This window comes from Diaphorina citri, unplaced genomic scaffold (genome assembly GCF_000475195.1).
Source record: "Diaphorina citri unplaced genomic scaffold, Diaci psyllid genome assembly version 1.1 scaffold443, whole genome shotgun sequence".
In the NCBI taxonomy this organism is placed as follows: Eukaryota; Metazoa; Arthropoda; class Insecta; order Hemiptera; family Psyllidae; genus Diaphorina; species Diaphorina citri.
The window spans coordinates 39,042-61,914 of NW_007377878.1; the positions used below are offsets into that span (position 1 = coordinate 39,042).

The 22,873-nt window shown below is 37.6% G+C and overlaps 1 protein-coding gene across 1 annotated transcript in view; it reads left to right on the forward strand.

The window, feature by feature from the left end:
• The first annotated feature begins 231 nt into the window (after positions 1–231).
• Positions 232–22,873, forward strand: part of LOC103508877 (serine/threonine-protein kinase tricorner) — a 61,139-nt gene continuing 38,497 nt past the window's right edge. The window contains exon 1 of the mRNA XM_026823360.1: positions 232–266. Coding sequence (XP_026679161.1) covers positions 232–266 — 35 coding nt within the window. The remainder of the gene's footprint in view (positions 267–22,873) is intronic.

A 22,873-nucleotide genomic window follows, 5' to 3' on the forward strand; every position in this document is an offset into this window, starting at 1 on the left:
TTTAATAAACGTCCTGAACAGCAGTCCACCCACCATCGTGAGGCGATGCCCTTTAGTTTTAGAACATGATGGTTCTTGAGACTTTTTTTTTCTTCTAGAGATCGCCCCCTTAAAATAATCCATAAAAAACCTGGATAAAATTTTTACACAGTTTCTTTGAGCCACCCCGTATATCTACTTCACACGTAGGTACTCGTGCCTCATAACATGCCGTATACTGTATGTCACGTAATGCCGCAATTGCAGTACGCTGCAGCTGATTTGATGTGAGTCGTATAATATATGTTCAATGTAGAAGTGAGTCGTATAATATATGTATTATATGTTCAATGTGGAAAAAAATGTCAAAGAGTTCAAGGTGTTCTATTTAGTTAACGTGCTCTCTCCTAAGGTTTTGCATTGGGTGAATGTAGAATGTACAATATACAATACATACCTACCTATGTATTATATGAATAGCTAAGAGGCAGAGTGGACAAAGTCCAAAAAAAGCGTTTTGAGGTAAATGGAGTCAAAATTTAGGACTAGTCAAAGTTTAAATAGAGATAGGCATTTTGTTTTTGATCTCATTTCAATACAACACTAAAGTGAAGTTCACAACTAATATGTATGTGTAAATGTATAGAAAATTAGAAAATAGATCTTTTCACCCTCTTTCCAATGATATAAATAACTCAGAAAGTCGATTTTTGGACTTAGTCCGCTCTGCCTTTTACCTATTCATATTATGTAGAGTACATAGCATGGCGTATACAAAGACAGAAGGCATTGCAATATTTACAATGTGTTCTACAACTACGTGCAAATAAATCAGAACAATAAAGGGAACTAACTCTAACAAAGGAGGTCCTATTGTCCGAAATCGAAGAGAGGATAGATTAGAAGAAAGTCAGCCGTTCCAAGAACAGCTGACCTAAACTTCTAATCTAATATGCATGAGTCCCAATCCACACTATTTCAGAGCTGGGAATGCTGAGATATCAATTTCGATTGCCTGTTGGTAGGGTGGTGTGTAATAAAAGTTTGAGCTGTGTTGTTTTCTTGTCGGATTTAAATATGACAAGTCGTGAGAATTCAGATTAATCAGCCAATCGCGGAGCTCTAAGGTTGTAAATTGTAATCGATAAATCGAGCTCTAGTACTTTGGATTAAAACAAATCTGTTCCTAGTCAAATGTCAGCTTCATGATTGGACTCGGAATCATGAGTGACTGAAATTACCTTAAGTTGAGGTGAACTATACACGAGTGGTTCAGCGAACTGAAGAACTCACTCCGAACTACCTAGGGACGTTAAAACATGGTTTGGCACTCAACCACCGCGGCAGGTAAGGAAAGACTTCATGATTGGACTCGGAATCATGAGTGACTGAAATTAGCTTAAGTTGAGGTGAACTATACACGAGTGGTTCAGGGAACTGGAGAACTCACTCCGAACTACCTAGGGACGTTAAAACATGGTTTGGCACTCAACCACCGCGGCAGGTAAGGAAAGATAACAATATTGCCCATGACTGAAATTACCTTAAGTTGAGGTGAACAATTAAGGTTCAGCGAACTGAAGAACTCACTCCGAACTACCTAGGGACGTTAAAACATGGTTTGGCACTCAACCACCGCGGCAGGTAAGGAAAGATAACAATATTGCCCATTCAAGTGCTGGCTTATACAGATGATTACACCCAGACGCATTTGGATTTAACAATAATGTTTTATGTATTTATTTATTTTTTATCAAGTTCACAAGCAAATTATTTATAAACCTAATCAGTCATTGCGTAAATCTCAAAACAACAGGACACATTCTTCTTATTCCCTTCCAGCTCCTTCTTAAACACAACAACACAACACATCGTTTGAAAATCTACGCTTGATAAAAATATATTTTGTTTGATACGGGTTTGACGTCACTGTTTGACTTCTAAAGCTGTGTCCACACTTGGTCGATGGCCGTCAACTATGTGTGGACACAGCTTGAGGTTTTTAGTGTGGGGCGTTTTATCCTCTGTTCGGCAACAACTCGACAAGCTATTCACCTCACAACCTCACCCAGGCTGAGTGTGAGGATTTGGTGCCATTATTGAGGTATTTTATGTTGAGTGTAGGCACTGTAGACTGTAGGCATTATGAATACTGTGAAATGCCTTTTCTGTGCCATTTGGGAGGATTTTTTACTGGTTCAGATTTTTTTTTTTTTACTAATATTTTATGTTGAGTGTAGGCACTGTAGGCATTATGAATACTGTGAAATGCCTTTTCTGTGCCATTTGGGAGGATTTTTTACTGGTTCAGATTTTTTTTTTTTTACTAACAGAACGGTACGGTACCGAATGATGAAATTGCAATTTGATTTTGATAAGTCACGAATTTAGAATATCGCCGCTATTTTATCTCTCTGCTATAATATCGTGAGATCCTGAATCTCCTGAGAACTCGTAAGAAGATATGAACATCGTCTTGGGCCATCTGTCTGATTGTTTCTGAGTCTGAGAATGGTCCACTGGATAATTACTCGGATTTATTATTGAAAGGAGATTAAGTCAACGCCGGGTCTTTGAATTGTGAGACCGGAGCCCACCCACCACGAAATAAGAATATCTTAATGCAACAACCTTAACTGAACCAAGATTGTAAGATTATTTTGTCTGGGATGCCTCTTCATTAGTCGATTTCATTAATTACTAGGTTGACCTAGATGTTTGCTCATTGTGCAAAAAGTCCTCAGGTGGATTCCAAAAGCCAAGGATAAAAAACAGGTTTACATCTGTCTGATTGTTTCTGAGTCTGAGAATGGTCCACTGGATAATTACTCGGATTTATTATTGAAAGGAGATTAAATCAATGCCGGGTCTTCGAGTTGTGAGACCGGAGCCCACCCACCACGAGATGAGAATAACTTAATGCAACAACCTTAACTGAACCAAGATTGTAAGATTTTTTTTTTGTCTGGGATGCCTCTTCATTAGTCGATTTTATTAATTACTAGGTTGACCTAGATGTTTGCTCATTGTGCAAAAAGTCCTCAGGTGGATTCCAAAAGCCAAGGATAAAAAACAGGTTTATTTATTTTCAGCCAAAAGCCAGAAATCAGTACATAGTAAGGAGAGTGCTTTGTTCAGAGTTTAAATATAGAGATTAAAGACTGTCAGCTTAAGTACCAGGAGTCCCCTTGCGCTGATGTGTTCGATGGAACATGTGAGCACTTGCATATGCATTTATTGATAAGTATAGTGTTTTCTTTAGACTGTCACCTTAGAGCAAGATGTCTCATTAATCTCATTATGTAAAAATGTTAGATATAATTATTCATATAATTTTGTTGACAGCGCATGCCATTATTTCTGGCTTTTGCGGAGTTCTATTTATGGTGTTATCATTGTTTAGTGCTTTCTTTAGACTGTCACCTTAGAGCAAGATGTCTTATTAATCTCATTATGTAAAAACGGTAGATATAATTATTCATATAATTTTGTTGACAGCGCATGCCATTATTTCTGGCTTTTGCGGAGTTCTATTTATGGTGTTATCATTGTTATCAAGGCTGTAGAAATGCTGCCTTGAACCTGTCAAAAAAGCCCTACATCACTTATGGATAAAAAACAGGTTTATTTATTTTCAGCCAAAAGCCAGAAATAAGTAGTAAGGAGATTGCTTTGTATATTTCAGAATTTAACTATAAGTTTAGATTTTTTAGGCTGTCAGCTTAAGTACCAGAAGTCCCCTTACGCTGATGTGATCGGTGGAACATGTGAGCACTTGCATATGCATATACTGATAAGTAGTACTTTCTTTAGACTGTCACCTTAGAACAAGATGTCTCATTAATCTCACTATGTAAAAACGGTAGATACAATTATTCATATAATTTTGTTGACAGCACATGCCATTATTTCTGGCTCTTGCGGAGTTCTATTTATGGTGTTATCATTGTTATCAAGGCTGTAGAAATGCTGCCTTGAACCTGTCAAAAAAGCCCTACATCACTTATATGCAATATAAGGGTTTGGAAGTGTCAAACGGAGAAATAATGCATAACCTTGATCCTGACAACGTAATGCAATATTCAACTCCAGATTGTCCATTGTATCCGTGCATATTGTACCTACAGGGTGGTTGAGAAATAAATGTACATGTTTTTATTTATACTCTTTACAGACAAACAGTAGCTGTACTACATTTAAAGGTAGATTGTTAGAAAAAGAGAAAAAGGACGTCCCAAAATGTTCACACTGCCAGGATCTGATGAATACTTGAACATACTCCCAGAATCCCAGGTCAAGTAGGCAATCAACAGGGAAAAATGCTAATGCCTGTCTGGAAAAGGCGATGCCTTTATTGTTGTAGAGGCTTGGTAATAGTGAAATCAAGAATCAAGAAATAAATGTACATGTTTTATTTATATTATCTACTCTTTACAGACAAACAGTTGCTGTATTACATACATTTAAAGGTAGATTGTTAAGAAAAGAGAAAAAGGACGTCACAAAACGTTCACACTGCCAGGATCTGATGAATACTTGAACATACTCCCAGAATCCCAGATCATGTCGGCAATCAACAGGGAAAAATGCTAATGCCTGTCTGGAAAAGGCGATGCCTTTATTGTTGTAGAGGCTTGGTAATAGTGAAATCAAGAATAAGAAACTCGGTTGATGGTTTTTAGCCATGTTTAATTGGCACGTCCACTCACCCATATATGCAATATAAGGGTTTGGAAGTGTCAAACGGAGAAATAATGTATAACCTTGATCCTGACAACGTAATGCAATATTCAACTCCAGCCATCATGATTTATGTCGAAAATACATAAGAAAAGGCAGTGGCATCTCTCATTTAAATGGAACCTTAAAACGTATAACAATGTTTTCACAACTGATAATGATAATAACCTACCCAAAAACGAGGTTGTCATCTAGTCTGAATTTCCTACTTGACCGGATGTAAGGGTTTTGTCACTTTTCTTTTCCACGCACAATGGAATTATGGCACCAAACATCAAGGTTTTTGCCACTTTCTCATCAATTGCACCAAAATATCAAGGTGACCTAAACTCTATTCTGAATCCTTCTCACTCACTATTGTCTCCAGACCTACCTGTTGATTCCACTAATGAATGGGGAAAAAGGGACACTGTTTTGACTCACTGACTCGCTTAGTGCGAACAAAAGATTTTGACTCATTCAAAAGAATACGAGGTAGGAAAAATGTTTTATAAAATAAAAGAGGAGAAACATAAAATAAATACCACTAATGAATGGGGAAAAGGGTCACTGTTTTGACTCACTGACTCGTTTTATGCGAACAAAAGATTTTGACTCATTCAAAAGAATACGAGGTAGGAAAAATGTTTTATAAAATAGACTTCAGTCGATCATTTAAGACCGGTTTTAGCGTCATCTATGTTAAGCTACGCCGAGCAAGGCCAATAAATGGATGGGGGTTCAATCCCAGCCAAATTATGGCGCTCAAAATTTGAACTTTAAAGTATGTATGTATTTTTGTGAAATCATGTTCATACTGTGCGCGAGAACCATCCAAATTTGGCGCAGCGCGCAAGTCTATACGTACCTGTACAATACATATCTATCACTATTAGACGAATTCAACATCGAAAGATTCTCACACTCCTATCTATCCGTGGGAATAATAGTCATGATATACACATACATTCCGCTAGCCTAAACACCTAACATAAAGTCTATATAACATCGGTTCTATGAAATACCTACCTACCTGAGAGCAACTAGTCAATACTTCAATAGTCTAAGAACGATAGGAACACTAACAGCCTAGGAACTATGTCTATTAGGTGCTAAGGCGAGAGCAATCAAAACTCGCTTCTATTCTATTCTTTTTTCAATTGAGTCATCTGTGATATTCCTTGTGGAATAACTCCCAGGAATCGAGAACCTTGATTGTCCTCCAGTCTCAAGTCCAAACAGGTCCAAATTCCAACCGAAAGATCGAATTTTGTCTTCAAACATAGCAGATAATTTGTCCTCAAATTCCAAAAAAGGGACAGAGTATAAAAGGGCTTTTAGAGTTTGGTGGCAGAGAATGTCCTCTAGGGCACTCAATCTTTTAAGGAAATTAAAGAGCTCATTTTCATCCCATTGTACATCTTTGATTAAACTCTTCAATTGACATCAAAAAGACACTTCCACTCTCTCCCACTGATGGTAGAGCAGCTATCTCGCTAGTCCGATCAAATGCTGTTCCTTTTGGGTTAACACAGACCAAAATAACCTTCACTCAAAAATGAACAAATTTAATCAATAACCCAAACCCACAACTCCGTAGTGATCTCAAGTGAAACCATGTAAACGGCTTGGTTATGTTTTTCATTGAGAATCTCGGTGGTTATCCAAATCATCATTCATTCATTCATTCAGATAGGTTCCCTAGATATCAGGGTGTCTCACAAATAGACTAATAGAGAGACATCATCACGACATGCTGTAAAATCAGCCCATGAAAGGCTACAAACAAAGTCAAGTAAAAATTTCTCTATTCCCAAGAGGTCCGAAAAAAAGAGTTATTTATTTTTATGATTTTACTTGGGATCAGCATAAAGTCAAACCTTAAAATATCACCAAAAGTTATATTGAAATTCCGTCCCTGTTTCAAGTAGAGAATTTCTTACATGGACTTTTGTTTGTTTGTAGCTCTTGACGTGCTGAATATTCCATATTTTGTTGTCCCTTTATGATTTTACTTGGGATCAGCATAAAGTCAAACCTTAAAGTATCACCAAAAGTTATATTAAAATTCCTTCCCTGTTTCAAGTAGAGAATTTCTTACATGGACTTTTGTTTGTTTGTAGCTCTTGACGTGCTGAATATTCCATATTTTGTTGTCCCTCTGTTCATGAAACACCCTGTATAGGTGTATAGTATCATTAGTATCTAGGTAGGCATAACAATATGTTCAAGGTGGTATAAGTAGATCCAGAAATAATGGACGTCAATAATTTAATTCCACTAATACCTCAACGAAACCACTGATCTTAGATTTGGTAATCAAAATTTTGTGGTTTAAATGGAGACAAGGAAAAAAGTTTAAAATATGGTAGAAACTGATTTATTTAACCAGAAATATAGGATTTTTTTCGACAGGTCTACCCACTCTCTTAAATTCAGGATTTATCTTGTTAAACAGCCATAATTCTAAAATTTGGATCAGTTGACATATGGAGAATAAATGGTACAAATGGCACATCCACTAAATTCACAAGAGTGATTGCTCCTTCTTCTTCATCGTCATTCAAGGTTGTACAGATGATTGTAGAGGAAGTATCAAGGACCTAGAATGAAATGGTAGTCTGTACTCGAGGCGTAGAAAAATCTCGAGATTCTCAAATTATAGGCTCACGGTGATGTTTAGTTGGGACATAGAAAACGTAGAGCCCAAGTACCCCTATTCATCCAGCCTATCCACGTGACTGTGTTAACAACTATAGACTCATGTCTGGTCAAATTTTCCAAATGAAAAGTGATAAAATCATGCCTCGGTTGTGTATCGAACCTGCGTACCGTTCTATAGGAGACGAAACAGTCTCTGATAGAGTGAGTATCTACCTTCTGGTCAAAAAAATGTCATCATTCCTTTTCTTCTGCGTAATGTTTGTGACATGTTTGTTCATCTTTTGTTCGTCTGTATATTTTTGTTTGTTTGCTTCAACATTATTCTTTTCTTATCGACTTGTGTCGTTACTTTTGTCTCGATTTCCACTTTCTCTTACTCCTTCTTCTCCTCTTTCTTATCCTTCTCCCACCATTTCCTCTTCCTCCTCTCCTTTCTTGTTTTATCTTGATGACTTTCTATGCTAGTCTCCGTAAAAACTTTTATACTTTCACTGTACTTTTGTCTCGATTTCCACTTTCTCTTACTCCTTCTTCTCCTCTTTCTTATCCTTCTCCACCATTTCCTCTTCCTCCTCTCCTTTCTTGTTTTATCTTGATGACTTTCTATGCTAGTCTCCGTAAAAACTTTTATACTTTCACTGTCTGTTCTGAGCTTTTCTCTTTCACTTTTTTTCATGTTTGTCTTTTTTTCTCCCATTTCTTTTTCTTCTCCATCTAAAGAAGTATGTTTGTTTATTTTTAGCAAGTTTACTTTTTTCCTTTTCCATTGAAAAATAAATGATCGTCTTTTTGCGTTCCCTGTCGTGTTTTCAAAAGTAATGCCATTTTTTGCATTATTTCACATGGAATTGCGACATTCTTCAGCGACCTATTGCCTATTGGATTCTTTGAAGATATTTTATCCACGCAATTCTTCATCTGCGACTACCGTAACTGGAGGGACCCTGTTTTTTTCCAAGTGACATTTCTTTTTCTTCTCCATCTAAAGAAGTATGTTTGTTTATTTTTAGCAAGTTTACTTTTTTCCTTTTCCACTGAAAAATAAATGATCATCTTTTTGCGTTCCCTGTCGTGTTTTCAAATGTAATGCCATTTTTTGCATTATTTCACATGGAATTGCGACATTCTTCAGCGACCTATTGGATTCTTTGAAGATATTTTATCCACGCAATTCTTCATCTGCGACTACCGTAACTGGAGGGACCCTGTTTTTTTCCAAGTGATTTACAGTCGTTACAGACAACTTTTTTTCTCCCAAACAAGGACAGACTATTGTGGAATGAATGAAAATGAAAAGAAAGAAAATAATAAAACAGAATATGAGAAGACTACCAAGAACAGGAAACCATCTAAGTTTTGTTTTCTAAAGCAGTTTAACGTCACTGTTATAATTACTGACTTCTGAGGTCTTTCGTGGCGGGAGTTTTAACCTCCCATTCGGTGACAAGCTACCCGTCTACTCACATTGACCTCAAACAGCCGGAGTGGGGCTGGTAACCAACATCACGCGGTTGCCCATCTGTTCAACCATCCAGTTCCTAACTACGCGTGATCAGGGGGGATCCAAGAGGACTGATAAGTATTTAACCTCATTGGATTTTCAAATCACTTGGGCCTTTGGGGGCCCGTACGGACCCTTTTTAGTCCGTCCTTCCTTTATTATTACTAATAATAAAAGGTATAGTGGACGGACTATTGTATTCGCTTCGGTGTCAGTCTGACCCCATAGAAGGACTTATCCAAACCTAGTCGACCTATATATCAAATTAAAGGTCTTTTTACCAGGATCACGAAAATGGTGGTTTATACGTACCTGTACAATACATATCTATATCTATCACTATTAGACGAATTGAAAATTGAAAGATTCTCACACTCCTATATCTATCCGTGGGAATACTAGTCATGATATACAGTCCGCTAGCCTAAACACCTAACATGAAGTCTATATAACATCGGTTCTATGAAATACCTACCTGAGAGCAACTAGTCAATACTTCAATAGTCTAAGAACGATAGGAACACTAACAGCCTAGGAACTAGGAACTATGTCTAGGCGCTAGTGCTAAGGCGAGAGCAATCAAAACTCGATTCTATTCTATTCTCTTTTCAATTGAATCATCTGTGATATTCCTTGTGGAATAACTCCCAGGAATCGAGAACCTTGGTTGTCCTCCAGTCTCAAGTCCAAACAGGTCCAAATTCCAACCGAAAGATCGAATTTTGTCTTCAAACATAGCAGATAATTTGTCCTCAAATTCCAAACAAGGGACAGAGTATAAAAGGGCTTTTCTAGTTAGGTGACAGAAAATGTCCTATAGGCCACTCAATCTTTAAAGAAATTAAAGAGCTCATTTTCATCCCATTATACATCTTTGATTAAACTCTTCAATTGACATCAAAAAGACACTTCCACTCTCTCCCACTGATGGTAGAGCAGCTATCTCGCTAGTCCAATCAAATGCTGTTCCTTTTGGGTTAACACAGACCAAAATAACCTTCACTCAACAATGAACAAATTTAATCAATGACCCAAACCCACAACTCCGTAGTGATCTCAAGTGAAACCATGTAAACGGGATGGTTATGATTTTCATTGAGAATCTCGGTGGTTATCCAAATCATCATTCATTCATTCAGATAGGTCCCCTAGATATCAGGGTGTCTCACAAAATAAATAGACTAATAGAGAGACATCATCACGACAAGCTGTAAAATCAGCCCATGAAAGGCTACAAACAAAGTCAAGTAAAAATTTCTCTATTCCCAAGAGGTCCGAAAGAAAGAGTTATTTATTTATTTATTTATTTTTATGATTTTACTTGGGATCAGCATAAAGTCAAACCTTAAATTATCACCAAAAGTTATATTAAAATTCCGTCCCTGTTTCAAGTAGAGAATTTCTTACATGGACTTTTGTTTGTTTGTATCTCTTGACGTGCTGAATATTCCATATTTTGTTGTCCCTCTGTTCATGAAACACCCTGTATAGTATCATTAGTATTTAGGTAGGCATAACAATATGTTCAAGGTGGTATAAGTAGATCCAGAAATAATGGACGTCAATAATTTAATTCCACTAATACCTCAACCGGAAGAGAGGATAGATTAGAAGAAAGTCAGCCGTTCCGAGAACAGCTGACCTAAACTTCTAATCTAAATGCATGATTCCCAATCCACACTATTTCTTCAGAGCTGGGAATGCTGAGATGTCAATTTCGATTGCCTGTTGGTAGGGTGGTGTGTAATTGTGTATTTTGCATCCTAAAATAAAAATACCATTAAATGAGTTCTGAGTATCAGGGACGTTTAATTGCCTCCTTGTAGATTTTAATAGCGTTCTCATAAATGAAAGTTAGAACGACTTATTTTCAATACCTTCTCGTAACTGTTGATTACTTTTCAAGATGACATTGGTGTTGGTTAATATGATATTAATGTATGTCCATTAACCATTGGAAAATTGTGTATTTTGCATCCTAAAATAAAAATACCATTAAATGAGTTCTGAGTATCAGGGACGTTTAATTGGCTCCTTGTAGATTTTAATAGCGTTCTCGTAAATGAAAGTTAGAACGACTTATTCTCAATACCTTCTCGTAACTGTTGATTACTTTTCAAGATGACATTGGTGTTGGTTAATATGATATTAATGTATGTCCATTAACCATTGGGCAATGGCAACATACAAGTAGGTACATAAATATCTACTAAGTGCAATAAATAATAATTCGACTTTCAAGTAGAATCAACCTGTCTCGGTGGTCAAGACTTTTGCCTGGTAATCAGGAGGGCGTGGTTTCAAATCCAAAGTTATCTGAGGTATGTAATTCTCAACATTGTTTGAGAATTTGACCACAAAAAATTTAATGGAGCTCCAAGGGTATTTCCTGTTTCCAAAGCAGCTTAATTTCTCTCTCTCTCTTCTCTTTTCTCTCTCTTCCTCTTTCTTCTCTCTCTCCCCCTTCTCTCCCTCCTCACTCTTCTCTCTTCTTCATGATCTTTCTCTCTCCCTCCCTGCCCAACTTCATCCCATAACATGGATTATAGGTAAGTACATTTACATTCTTGTGAATTACATAGGTGAAATATTACATAATTATGTAGGTGCCGGCCTACCATTACCATTTCCTTGTTCTTTGCCTATCCAATCCTCCCTACAGTCATGCACAGTCACATTTACATAATTATTATCATTTGCTATCATGAGAGAGTAATGAAAAGAGCTTTTCCATCATTGGTATTACATGTTCGCCCACGATTGGAAACCGTATATCTGCTGGAGTTTCTCCAGAGACATTTTCAGATTCGCACTGTTTTACATTTTCTCTCGGATTTTTTTTTTTTTCAAAGTCGAGACGATACTCTGATGAAGATTTTTTTTTCTTTCTTTTTATACTTTCCATTACACTACGTACCTATAGGGAACCTAGGCAAGATAAACAGATTACTTACTTAATCCATCCCGTTCTACCGTTGGTGTCGGGTTTGCCAGAAAGCTCGCCATTTGCTTCTATCGTGAACACTACTTGTGGCACTTTTCCAGGACTGTCCTCTCTCCTTAACAGATTCCGTGACATTTTCTTCCCAAGTACATCGGGGCCTTCATCTCGGTCTTCGGCCCTCTGGTTTTGCAAGATAGGCTAATTTGGGGTATCTCTGGTCGGGCATTCGCATCATATGTCCAAACCAGCGGTTTTTGTGGTTTAAATGGAGACAAGGAAAAAAAGTTTAAAATATGGTAGAAACTGATTTATGTATTTAACCAGAAATATAGGATTTTTTTTTCGACAGGTGTCTATGTCTACACACTCTCTTAAATTCAGGATTTATCTGGTTAAACAGCCATAATTCTAAAATTTGGATCAGTTGACATATGGAGAATAAATGGTACAAAACGCACATCCACTAAATTCACAAGAGTGATTGCTCCTTCTTCTTCATCGTCATTCAAGCGTTTCTATTTTTCCTTAAATCCAGCTTGGTGTATTTAACCAGAAATATAGGATTTTTTTCGACAGGTGTCTATGTCTACCCACTCTCTTAAATTCAGGATTTATCTTGTTAAACAGCCATAATTCTAATTTGGATCAGTTGACATATGGAGAATAAATGGTACAAATCGCACATCCACTAAATTCACAAGAGTGATTGCTCCTTCTTCTTCATCGTCATTCAAGCGTTTCTATTTTTCCTTAAATCCAGCTTGGTTCAGAAATATAGGATTTTTTTCGACAGGTGTCTATGTCTACCCACTCTCTTAAATTCAGGATTTATCTTGTTAAACAGCAATAATTCTAAAATTTGGATCAGTTGAGTTGACATATGGAGAATAAATGGTACAAATGGCACATCCACTAAATTCACAAGAGTGATTGCTCCTTCTTCTTCATCGTCATTCAAGCGTTTCTATTTTTCCTTAAATCCAGCTTGGTTTTATTCCTTTCTTCTCATTCCTTCGTTTTATGTATTTCTTTTCGTTCTACTTTTCTTAAGCCATCTCTCTTTTCCTTAAGTTCTTTCTGTATAGACGTTTTCTTCCTCACATGGCTAAAATTTATGGTCGGGACCACAATATCAGTTTAAACTTAGTTCAAGTTAACCTAATGGAAACATATAACCTGATCGGTTGATTGAAGATTTTGGTTTAAAATTTCTATCTATCTATTCCAGAGGTTCTCAAACTGGGGGCGTGGAGACAAACCAGGGGGGGGGGGAGAGCTTTTCCTATAAAAAAATCAAACTTATACCAAAATTACCTACCAGGTACTTGGTCTCCAACTCTAGTATCTCAAGAAAAAAATCTCAAGAAAAAATGAGAATGTCCAAAGGGGGCGCCATGCAAAAAAGTTGAGAACCACTGATCTATTCCTTCAATCCGGGGATTGGTTGGAAATCTCTCTCCATTTGTCTCTGTCGTGTGCCCATGCCTTCATTTGTTGATAGTTATTACAGCCAGCGAAATCCATGATCTGATCGATATAGGCCATCCGGGGTCTTCCTCTTCCTTGTGCTCCTACTCTTCGTCCTTCTATGATAAAATTCGTTTAAAATTTAAAACAGTATTAAAAAAAAAAAAAAAAAAAAAAAAAAAAAAAAAAAAAAAAAAAAAAAACCGTTTTTTTTTTTTTTAAACCACTTTTTGGGGCGTATTTATTTATTTTTTATCAAGTTCACAAGCAAATTATTTATAAACCTAATCAGTCATTGCGTAAATCTCAAAACAACAGGACACATTCTTCTTCCCTTCCAGCTCCTTCTTAAACACAACAACACAACACATCGTTTGAAAATCTACGCTTGATAAAAATATATTTTGTTTGATACGGGTTTGACGTCACTGTTTGACTTCTAAAGCTGTGTCCACACTTAGTCGATGGCCGTCAACTATGTGTAGATGCAGCTTATGGGTTTTAGTGTGGGGCGTTTTATCCTCTATTCGGCAACAACTCGACAAGCTATTCACCTCACAACCTCACCTAGGCTGAGTTTGAGGATTTGGTGCCATTATTGAGGTATTTTATGTTAAGTGTAGGCACTGTAGGCATTATGAATACTGTGAAATGCCTTTTCTGTGCCATTTGGGAGGATTTTTTACTGATTCAGATTTTTTTTTTTTTACTAACAGAACGGTACGGTACCGAATGATGAAATTGCAATTTGATTTTGATGAGTCACGAATTTAGAATATCGCCGCTATTTTATCTCTCTGCTATAATATCGTGAGATCCTGAATCTCCTGAGAACTCGTAAGAAGATAATAGAAGAATAAATGGCGAAGCTGAGTGCAATTTTAAAATCTACATAATTATCTAGTACATGGTAGCTTTAGGCTGTACCAGATCTAGTAACTAAAAGAGTTCAATGGTCAACCATCTAAGTTTTGTTTTCTAAAGCAGTTTAACGTCACTGTATAATTACTGACTTCTGAGGTCTTTCGTGGCGGGAGTTTTAACCTCCCATTCGGTGACAAGCTACCCGTCTACTCACATTGACCTCAAACAGCCGGAGTGGGGCTGGTAAAAGCCAACATCACGCGGTTGCCCATATGTTCAACCATCCAGTTCCTAATCCTAACTACGCGTGATCAGTGATCAAAGAGGACTGATAAGTATTTCTGGTGTTCTCGTGTTGACCCAGCACCTAAATGGGAAGTATTGTGTCTCTTCTCGCCCATCTGATGAGAGGCATACTACGGGAACCTTATATAGGGAGAACGGGCTCTAGTCTTGATTTTAAATCATTACGTGAAAGTAAAATCGAAAAATCAAATCAAGAATAATAATAAACTGAATATCTACGCGTGATCAGTGATCCAAGAGGACTGATAAGTATTTAACCTCATTGGATTTTCAAATCACTTGGGCCTTTGGGGGCCCGTACGAACTCTTTTTACTTTTCTTGTCCTATAGGAGGGAAGTAATGTATTCGACAAGTTTTTTGATGGTCAGTTTTTCAGGATCAGGAAAACTTGGGCACATAAGTACTGATTTAATGATTTTATTTAATCCTGATCGAATAAACTACGGGCTAAATAATTCCCGGAGGGACGGACCCAGCTTGTTACTTTTCTTGTCCTATAGGAGGGAAGTAATGTATTCGACAAGTTTTTTGATGGTCAGTTTTTCAGGATCAGGAAAACTTGGGTTCAAAAAAAAAAATAACCTCATTGGATTTTCAAATCACTTGGGCCTTCGGGGGCCCATACGGACCCTTTTTACTTTTCTTGTCCTATAGGAGGGAAGTAATGTATTCGACAAGTTTTTTGATGGTCAGTTTTTCAGGATCAGGAAAACTTGGGTTCAATCCCAGCCAAATTATGGCGCTCAAAATTTGAACTTTAAAGTATGTATGTATTTTTGTGAAATCATGTTCATACTGTGCGCGAGAACCATCCAAATTTGGCGCAGCGCGCAAAAAATAAATAGGGAAGAAGAATTAAAGGAGAGTAAAATGGCCTTTGAGGTTTAGGATATGACACAATGCTTCCTCGCAAAAAAGTTCAAAATTTGTTGGCGGTAGAGATATTTTAGACCTAAAGGATTTCTTGAACCAAAGACCTAAAGGATTTCTTGAACCAGTAGGACCTCATTGGAATTTCGAGTAGCTACTCCAGAGAGAACAATTGAATCTCTAGTAGCGCGGTCAAACTTTCTTGACTTGGCGGGGCGGGGCGGAGCGCTACCGCGCTCCTTAATATTGAATAGATGTTACACAGATTTTCAAATTATTATTTAGGTATTTGGCCACATATTGAGATTAAGCTTGATACTTTGTCTAGGCCTCCTTTGAGGTAAGAGAAGACCAACTAATGGCGGATACCTAACTATTACATCAGGTGCAAGTCCGAATACTTCAGGTGCTACTAGGAAGACAGGTGCTACTAGGAAGATATTGCAAATTAAGTCACAACCATCTTAAAATGGTCACAGTGCTTCCGCTGTCCTCAAATTCGGAAGCAAACGACTTAAGGTGACAAATGAAATAAAAGGACAATGAAACACTATTGTACATTGTACTCCAGTTTCTTCAGCAATCTAGGTTAAACTGATAGCACACTGAATAGGGTGCCTTTTATTTATGTCTACTGTATCGGTTTACTTTCGAACAGAAATGATAATGGATGCGATTTTGGAGGTGATAAAGAGTCGAAGGATGAGGAGAAGGGGTAGGAGGATGAGGAGAAGGAGGTGGAGGAGAAGAATAAGAAGTAGAGGATACGGAGAAGAGCAAGAAGGGGGAGGAGGAGAAGGAGAAGAAGGAAGAGTAGGAAGAGAAGATAAAAATAAGGAGAAGAAGAAGTAGGAGGAGGAGAAGGAGAAAGAGAAAGGAGAGGAAGAGGAGGAGTAGGAGAAAGAGAAAGAAGAGGAAGGGGAGGAGGAGGAGGAGGAGGAGGAGGAGGAGGCAAAAGAGATTCGGAGAAGAAAAAGATATAGGAAAAGGAGGAGGAGGAGAAGGAGAAGAAGGTGTAAAGGAAAATGCAACAACGACCGCCCCCCGCTTCGCTGAACAATATATTGTTTATGTTGTAACAATAGGAAGACAAAACAAGGAAAAGGAAAAACACTTCGTATCTTCTTGGTTTCTCGGTAACGTAGTTAGTCGTTATCGGAACGGGTTTCAGGGTTTCACACTTTTCTTCATCACTTATCTTCATTTTCACGAATATGTAATAGACCACGTGTCCACTTAAGTGTGACGTCATTTTGGACACAATCATTGGCTTACGGCAATTTTATTAACTTTTATTATATTTCGTGTCCAATTTTACGTCAATTCACTTTAGCAGTCTATTGTTTCCACGATTTTTACCTTATTCTGTCTAATGTCTATTTATTTTACCATACCTCTCGAACGGTTTGTCGCATTTGGATGAAATTTGACAAACATGTTCAACACATAAAGGGCATTTTGTCTTCCAGAGGCTGTCATTAGATTTTGTGCCATTTTGAAGGACAAAAAGCTGACCTCATTTCCTACATTGAAAGTTGTAATGGGTCACAATAAATTGTACAGTTTACTACAAAGGGAAAGTCATATACGTGTAGTGTGACCCAAATACCGCAAGAGGGAAGACTCGAAGATCATATTAAACTTTGTGAAAGACAGTATTAAACAATGTGAAGACAATACTGGGATAAGGGAGGCAAAAAGTAAACTTTCCGGAAGCAGAACGCAACACACACTGGAAAAAGGAAAGATATCATTACTGATAGCGGAATGAAATTGCTGATAAGAAAGTTGGAAGTTCAGAGAGGGTGGAGGAGGGATACGTAAATAACATACATATGAGTACGAGTAATCATAGTAATGAAAACTTTGAAGCTAATAAGGTAGTTAAGGTAAGGAAGGGAAATACTGAGAAGCAAAGAGGAAGGGAAGAGGAACAAGTATGGAGAAATAACAAGAAGGACGAGAGGATGGAGGAGGGAAAGAAGGAGGAAGAGAGTACGAAGAAGAAAATGTTTCAAATGGCCCGGACCACAATGTGAGTTTAAAGAAACTAAAGCTGACTGTCTAAGTTTTTTTTTTTTTTTTTTTTTTTTTTTTTTTTTTTTTTTAATATTTTAGGAGGAGGAAGAGGAGGAGGAGGAGAAGGAGAAAGAGAAAGAAGAGGAAGAGGAGGAGTAGGAGAAAGAGAAAGAAGAGGAAAGGGAGGAGTAGGAGGAGGAGGAGGAGGAGGCAAAAGAGATTCGGAGAAGAAAAAGATATAGGAAAAGGAGGAGGAGGAGGAGGAGGAGGAGGAGGAGGAGAAGAAGAAGAAGAAGAAGAAGGTGTAAAGGAAAATGCAACAACGACCGCCCCCTGCTTCGCTGAACAATATATTGTTTATGTTGTAACAATAGGAAGACAAAACAAGGAAAAGGAAAAACACTTCGTATCTTCTTGGTTTCTTTTTGAATCGAGATAAATTTATTGGGAGTATGGGGATGGAGGTGCCTGGAAGAATAATTTATCGAGTACTCTGTTTATTTTATGTTATCTATGTTCTTATTACTTTCTATTACTTTTATTTATTGAATTGGAGGAAGGTTTAAATTTGTTTATTGAAATATGGGGATGGAGGTGCCTGGAAGAATAATTTATCGAGTATTCTGTTTATTTTATGTTATCTATGTTCTTATTACTTTCTATTACTTTTATTTATTGAATTGGAGGAAGGTTTAAATTTGTTTATTGAATGAGAAGAAGGTTTAAATTTGTCTCATACGTTTTCTTAGTGAGTCGTTTGGCCGGGAAAAGTCAAAAGAACTTGATTGCCCAGATAGTCACCCATCCGGATGCCAACCACTCGCACCGTTCCTTAACTTCAGAGATCAGTCCGGAACCGATGCGTTCAACGTGCCATCGCTGCTGACAATTTCCATTATAGGCAGTAAAATGCACCAAATAATGAAACAATACCACACAATATCTACAGATTCTAAAGAAAGACTTCAAAATAGTCCACAATATTAATATTATGGGCAGTAATACACCAAGACAGAATGAAATGCTCATAAAGCTAAAATTCCTATATGTTCTAATTTGCCTCATAGTTGGGGCAGCTTGGCAATTACGTTTACCTATGGGTATCATAGTCACACCTTTTCTCATATCATAGTCTTGTGTGCTTTTTCAAGACGCCATCGCCTGTCATGTTTAAACAGTCGACAATTTCCTTTATAGGCAGTAAAATGCACCAAATAATGAAACAATACCACATAATACCTACAGATTCTAAAGAAAGACTTCAAAATAGTCCACAATATTAATATTATGGGCAGTAATACACCAAGACAGAATGAAATGCTCATAAATAGTAATTTCTGAAGAAACAGTTCAAAATACTCCACACAATTTCCATCACGGGCAGTGATAGCAGTAATGCACCACCGTAGAATGTGAATGCAAAGACAATATACTATCTGTGAACAAACAATACAATAGAATAGAGATAAAGTTCAGCAGACGTGACATGGCGCCTTCTCCGATTTTAATTGAATTCAATCCAGAGATAGAGTCTATTCTAATTAAATTCAAAGAAGCACCTCACAGTCTCCATGATATGAGAACACCGACTGGAGACACATCGGTCCCTAGAATGTGAATGCAAAGACAATATACTATCTGTGAACAAACAATACAATAGAGATAAAGTTCAGCAGACGTGACATGGCGCCTTCTCAGATTTTAATTGAATTCAATCTAGAGATAGAGTCTATTCTAATTAAATTCAAAGAAGCACCTCACAGTCTCCATGATATGAGAACACCGACTGGAGACACATCGGAAATGTCTGCAGGGTGAAATGTCTCTGATATGTTGGATAGAGGATTGTAGAAATGGAGAGGAAGTACCAATGAACTGATACCAAGTACCAAGAACTGTACTGATACACAATATGTTGTACAGAATAGAGGATTGTAGAAATGGAGAGGAAGTACCAATGAACTGATACCAAGTACCAAGAACTGTACTGATACACAATATTGTACAGATGATTGTAGAGGAAGTATCAAGGACCTAGAATAAAATGGTAGTCTGTACTCGAGGCGTAGAAAAATCTCGAGATTCTCGAATTATAGGCTCACGGTGATGTTGTTTAGTTGGGACGTAGGACCCAAGTACCCCTATGTATCCAGCCTATCCACGTGTCTGTGTTAACAACAATAGACTCATGTGTGGTCAAATTTTCCAAATGAAAAGTGATAAAATCATGCCTCGGTTGTGTATCGAACCTGCGTACCGTTCTATAGGAGACGAAATAGTCTTCCTATATGAGTTCTTATCTGCCTCATAGTTGGGGCAGCTGGGCAATTACGTTTACCTCTGGGTATCATAGTCACACCTTTTCTCATATCATAGTCTTGTGTGCTTTTTCAAGACGCCATCGCCTGTCAACAGCAGATATTTACTGTCCTATCACACCTAGGTAGCCTTGTTATTGAAAAATTATCGATTTATCTCGAAATCTATTAATTCTCTTTGAAATCTAGTAATGTTTGAACGCTTCAGAAAAATGGCACAGAAATCCACCCACATCAAATCTACTATGAAAAGGTATCGATTAAACCTATTAAACCTCGATTAAAGCAATGAATACTTGAGAAAAGTGGCACATGAATCCAGAATCCACCCACATCTGACCAACTAACCAAGTAAATTGATGTGAATGATGTGATAATGAGAAAAACTGGAAAGGAATCTTAAAGAGCAGTGCGCTAGGCCAAGTTCCAGTCACCATTATCGTAAACATTATCTGATAGTTTCAAGGTAAAAGACTCCGGAATGTACATACTGGATGCGTAGGAGTATTTCGTTTTTCACGCCAGATTTTTCACCATAAAAAAATAAGGACGGTAGGTGAGAGAACATTCTTTGTGGTGGATTCACTGGTTTTTCTTCAAGCCAGTCCCAATAATGCATAATGCAGAGCAGTGCACACTGGTGAGAAACCGAGTTTACCGAGTTTCATGAAACTCATGGTGGATTTCACCAACCTTCATCCCAGCCTCAAACAGCCCGTTGGCTTAACAGCCCTGTTAAGCCAATGCAAATTAAATGGAACTTAACTGGCTGTTAGCTTAACAGGAGTTCTAATGACTGAATAAATATTGGTGAAATCCAACTTCAGTGTGCACTTTGACATATGAAAAACACTAGTGTGCATTGCGACTATTACAGTTTGCTTCGGCTAAAAAAAAAGTGGAGCGGAGAGCATCAAGCGTGCATCATAGAGGGAATCTGTTTAGCCAATGCAAATTGAATGGAACTTAACTGGCTGTTAGCTTAACAGGAGTTCTAATGACTGAATAAATATTGGTGAAATCCATCATCAGTGTGCACTTTGACATATGAAACACATTGCACTAGTGTGCATTGTGACTATTACAGTTTGCTTCGGCTAAAAAAAAAGTGGAGCGGAGAGCATCAAGCGTGCATCATAGAGGGAATCAAATAATTCAAACCGCTTAGAGTTGTTCGCTGCGCTGTTTTCTGTTTTTAGCCTAAGTTCCTGGGCAACAGACGTTCGAATCCAAGCAACGACATAAAATAATTGGGTCAGAAGAATTGGGTCAGTCATTTGTAAGATTACCTAAGTTCAAACAAATTAATATATTTATGGGCCAAGCCTCAGCTGATTGATGATCATGCAAAAGCACTCCCTGTCCTTGATATAAGTGCAACATACGAGTAGGTTACTTACATATGCTAATATTGATAATGGAACTGATATGAGGAGAGCCATTAATATGATAATGTAATCGATATGAACACAATACATTATGATAATTGTGATATCCAGTCAAGATTTATGATAAATCTACTCTAGCCAGAGGTCTATAGTTGCATACTGGGACGACAAGGGTCAGCTCCGAGATCAATCGATATAGAGTTGAAAATAGTTCATCAGACAATCGACTTATGATATACAGACACTATAGAACACCTAAGTCTAATCGTTACCTATCTCTTGAACGTGTGTTAGTCCGATTTTTATCCTGAATGGATAATGTTTGTTCTCGGAAGGACTGGCTTTCTCCTATCCTGTCTTCCTTCTCTCCTCGATTTCGGGACGATAGGACCCCCTTTTCCATTGAAAAATAAATGATCGTCTTTTTGCGTTCCCTGTCGTGTTTTCAAAAGTAATGCCATTTTTTGCATTATTTCACATGGTCTTGCGACCTTTTGGATCCTTTGTAGATATTTTATCCACGCAATTCTTCATCTGCGACTACCGTAACTGGGGGGACCCTGTTTTTTTTTTCCAAGTGATTTACATTCCTTTAACTATTTTTTCGCCAAACAAGGACAGACTATTGTGGAATGAATGAAAATGAAAAGAAAGAAAATAATAAAACAGAATATGAGAAGACTACCAAGAACAGGATACAAAAGGTAGTGGAGTTTATTGTCGTTGAAAAAGGTGCTCGAGAATCAGTTCTAGTGAAAGAATTACAGGGTGTCCTTCCTCTTTGGTGACAATCCAAATAGTAAACATCTTATGAACCTTTTAAGATTTAAGGAGTCTAGACCTTTTAATGCCAGTTTCATCCCACTTGACGTCAAATGTATCCCATTTGGACCCGACGAATGATACAAATACATTGTCATCCACTTTTTTTGAGGTCTACTTATTTTTATATTGATTTCCATAACCTATTTGGTGCATTTGAGGACCTTGCTTGGGATGCGAATTTAAGGGGACTTTTTCCTATCCTGCCAGTATAAGACGAGGCACCCAAGGAGAGACCAAGGTTTTATTCTACTTTCGTGTTTCTTACTTTTTGAGGACACCCTGTAGATCTCATTGAACCGAAAAAATAGCCAAGATGTCACCTGGCCTGCATGGGTAGTCAGTAATAGTCCTAGTCAGTTCCTAATAATAGTGACTATCACTACAGTTCTAGCAATAGTCACTATGGTTCTAGTGTGCAGAACAAGTGCAATGATCTCGCCTAGACTTGTCATTATTGGTATCGTTACCATTCAGCTATATGTTTCATGTCTTAGTGAATGAATTGTTATAGTAAACAAAAAACATCTACCTACCTTAGGTGAGCTGTGTAGGTACCGCAATCGTTAAGGTACGGTTTCCTTAGGTCTTAATCAGACAATCGAACTTCAGGAACACAGGAGAAAACAGAAGGGCCCTTACAGGTCCCCAAAACTTTCAAAATGGCACAAAATCTAATGACAGCCTCTGGAAGACAAAATGCCCTTTATGTGTTGAACATGTTTGTCAAATTTCATCCAAATGCGACAAACCTTCATTCGTTCATACTGTCTCTGAGCCTATGTATTCTATGTAATGGGTATGTTAGATCGGTATTACTTACAAGTGGATTTAAAACAAAACAACTTCTCACATTCCATATTATCTAGCCTGACCTTCAACTTGATGCGAAACAGCGTGCAGGTTTTGCTTCTTCTTGTTTTACGAAGATGACAATGCTAATGTCATTTACCTGCGGACCTATAGGAAATGTCCTCACAATATATGTGGCGGCGATAACATTGAATATCA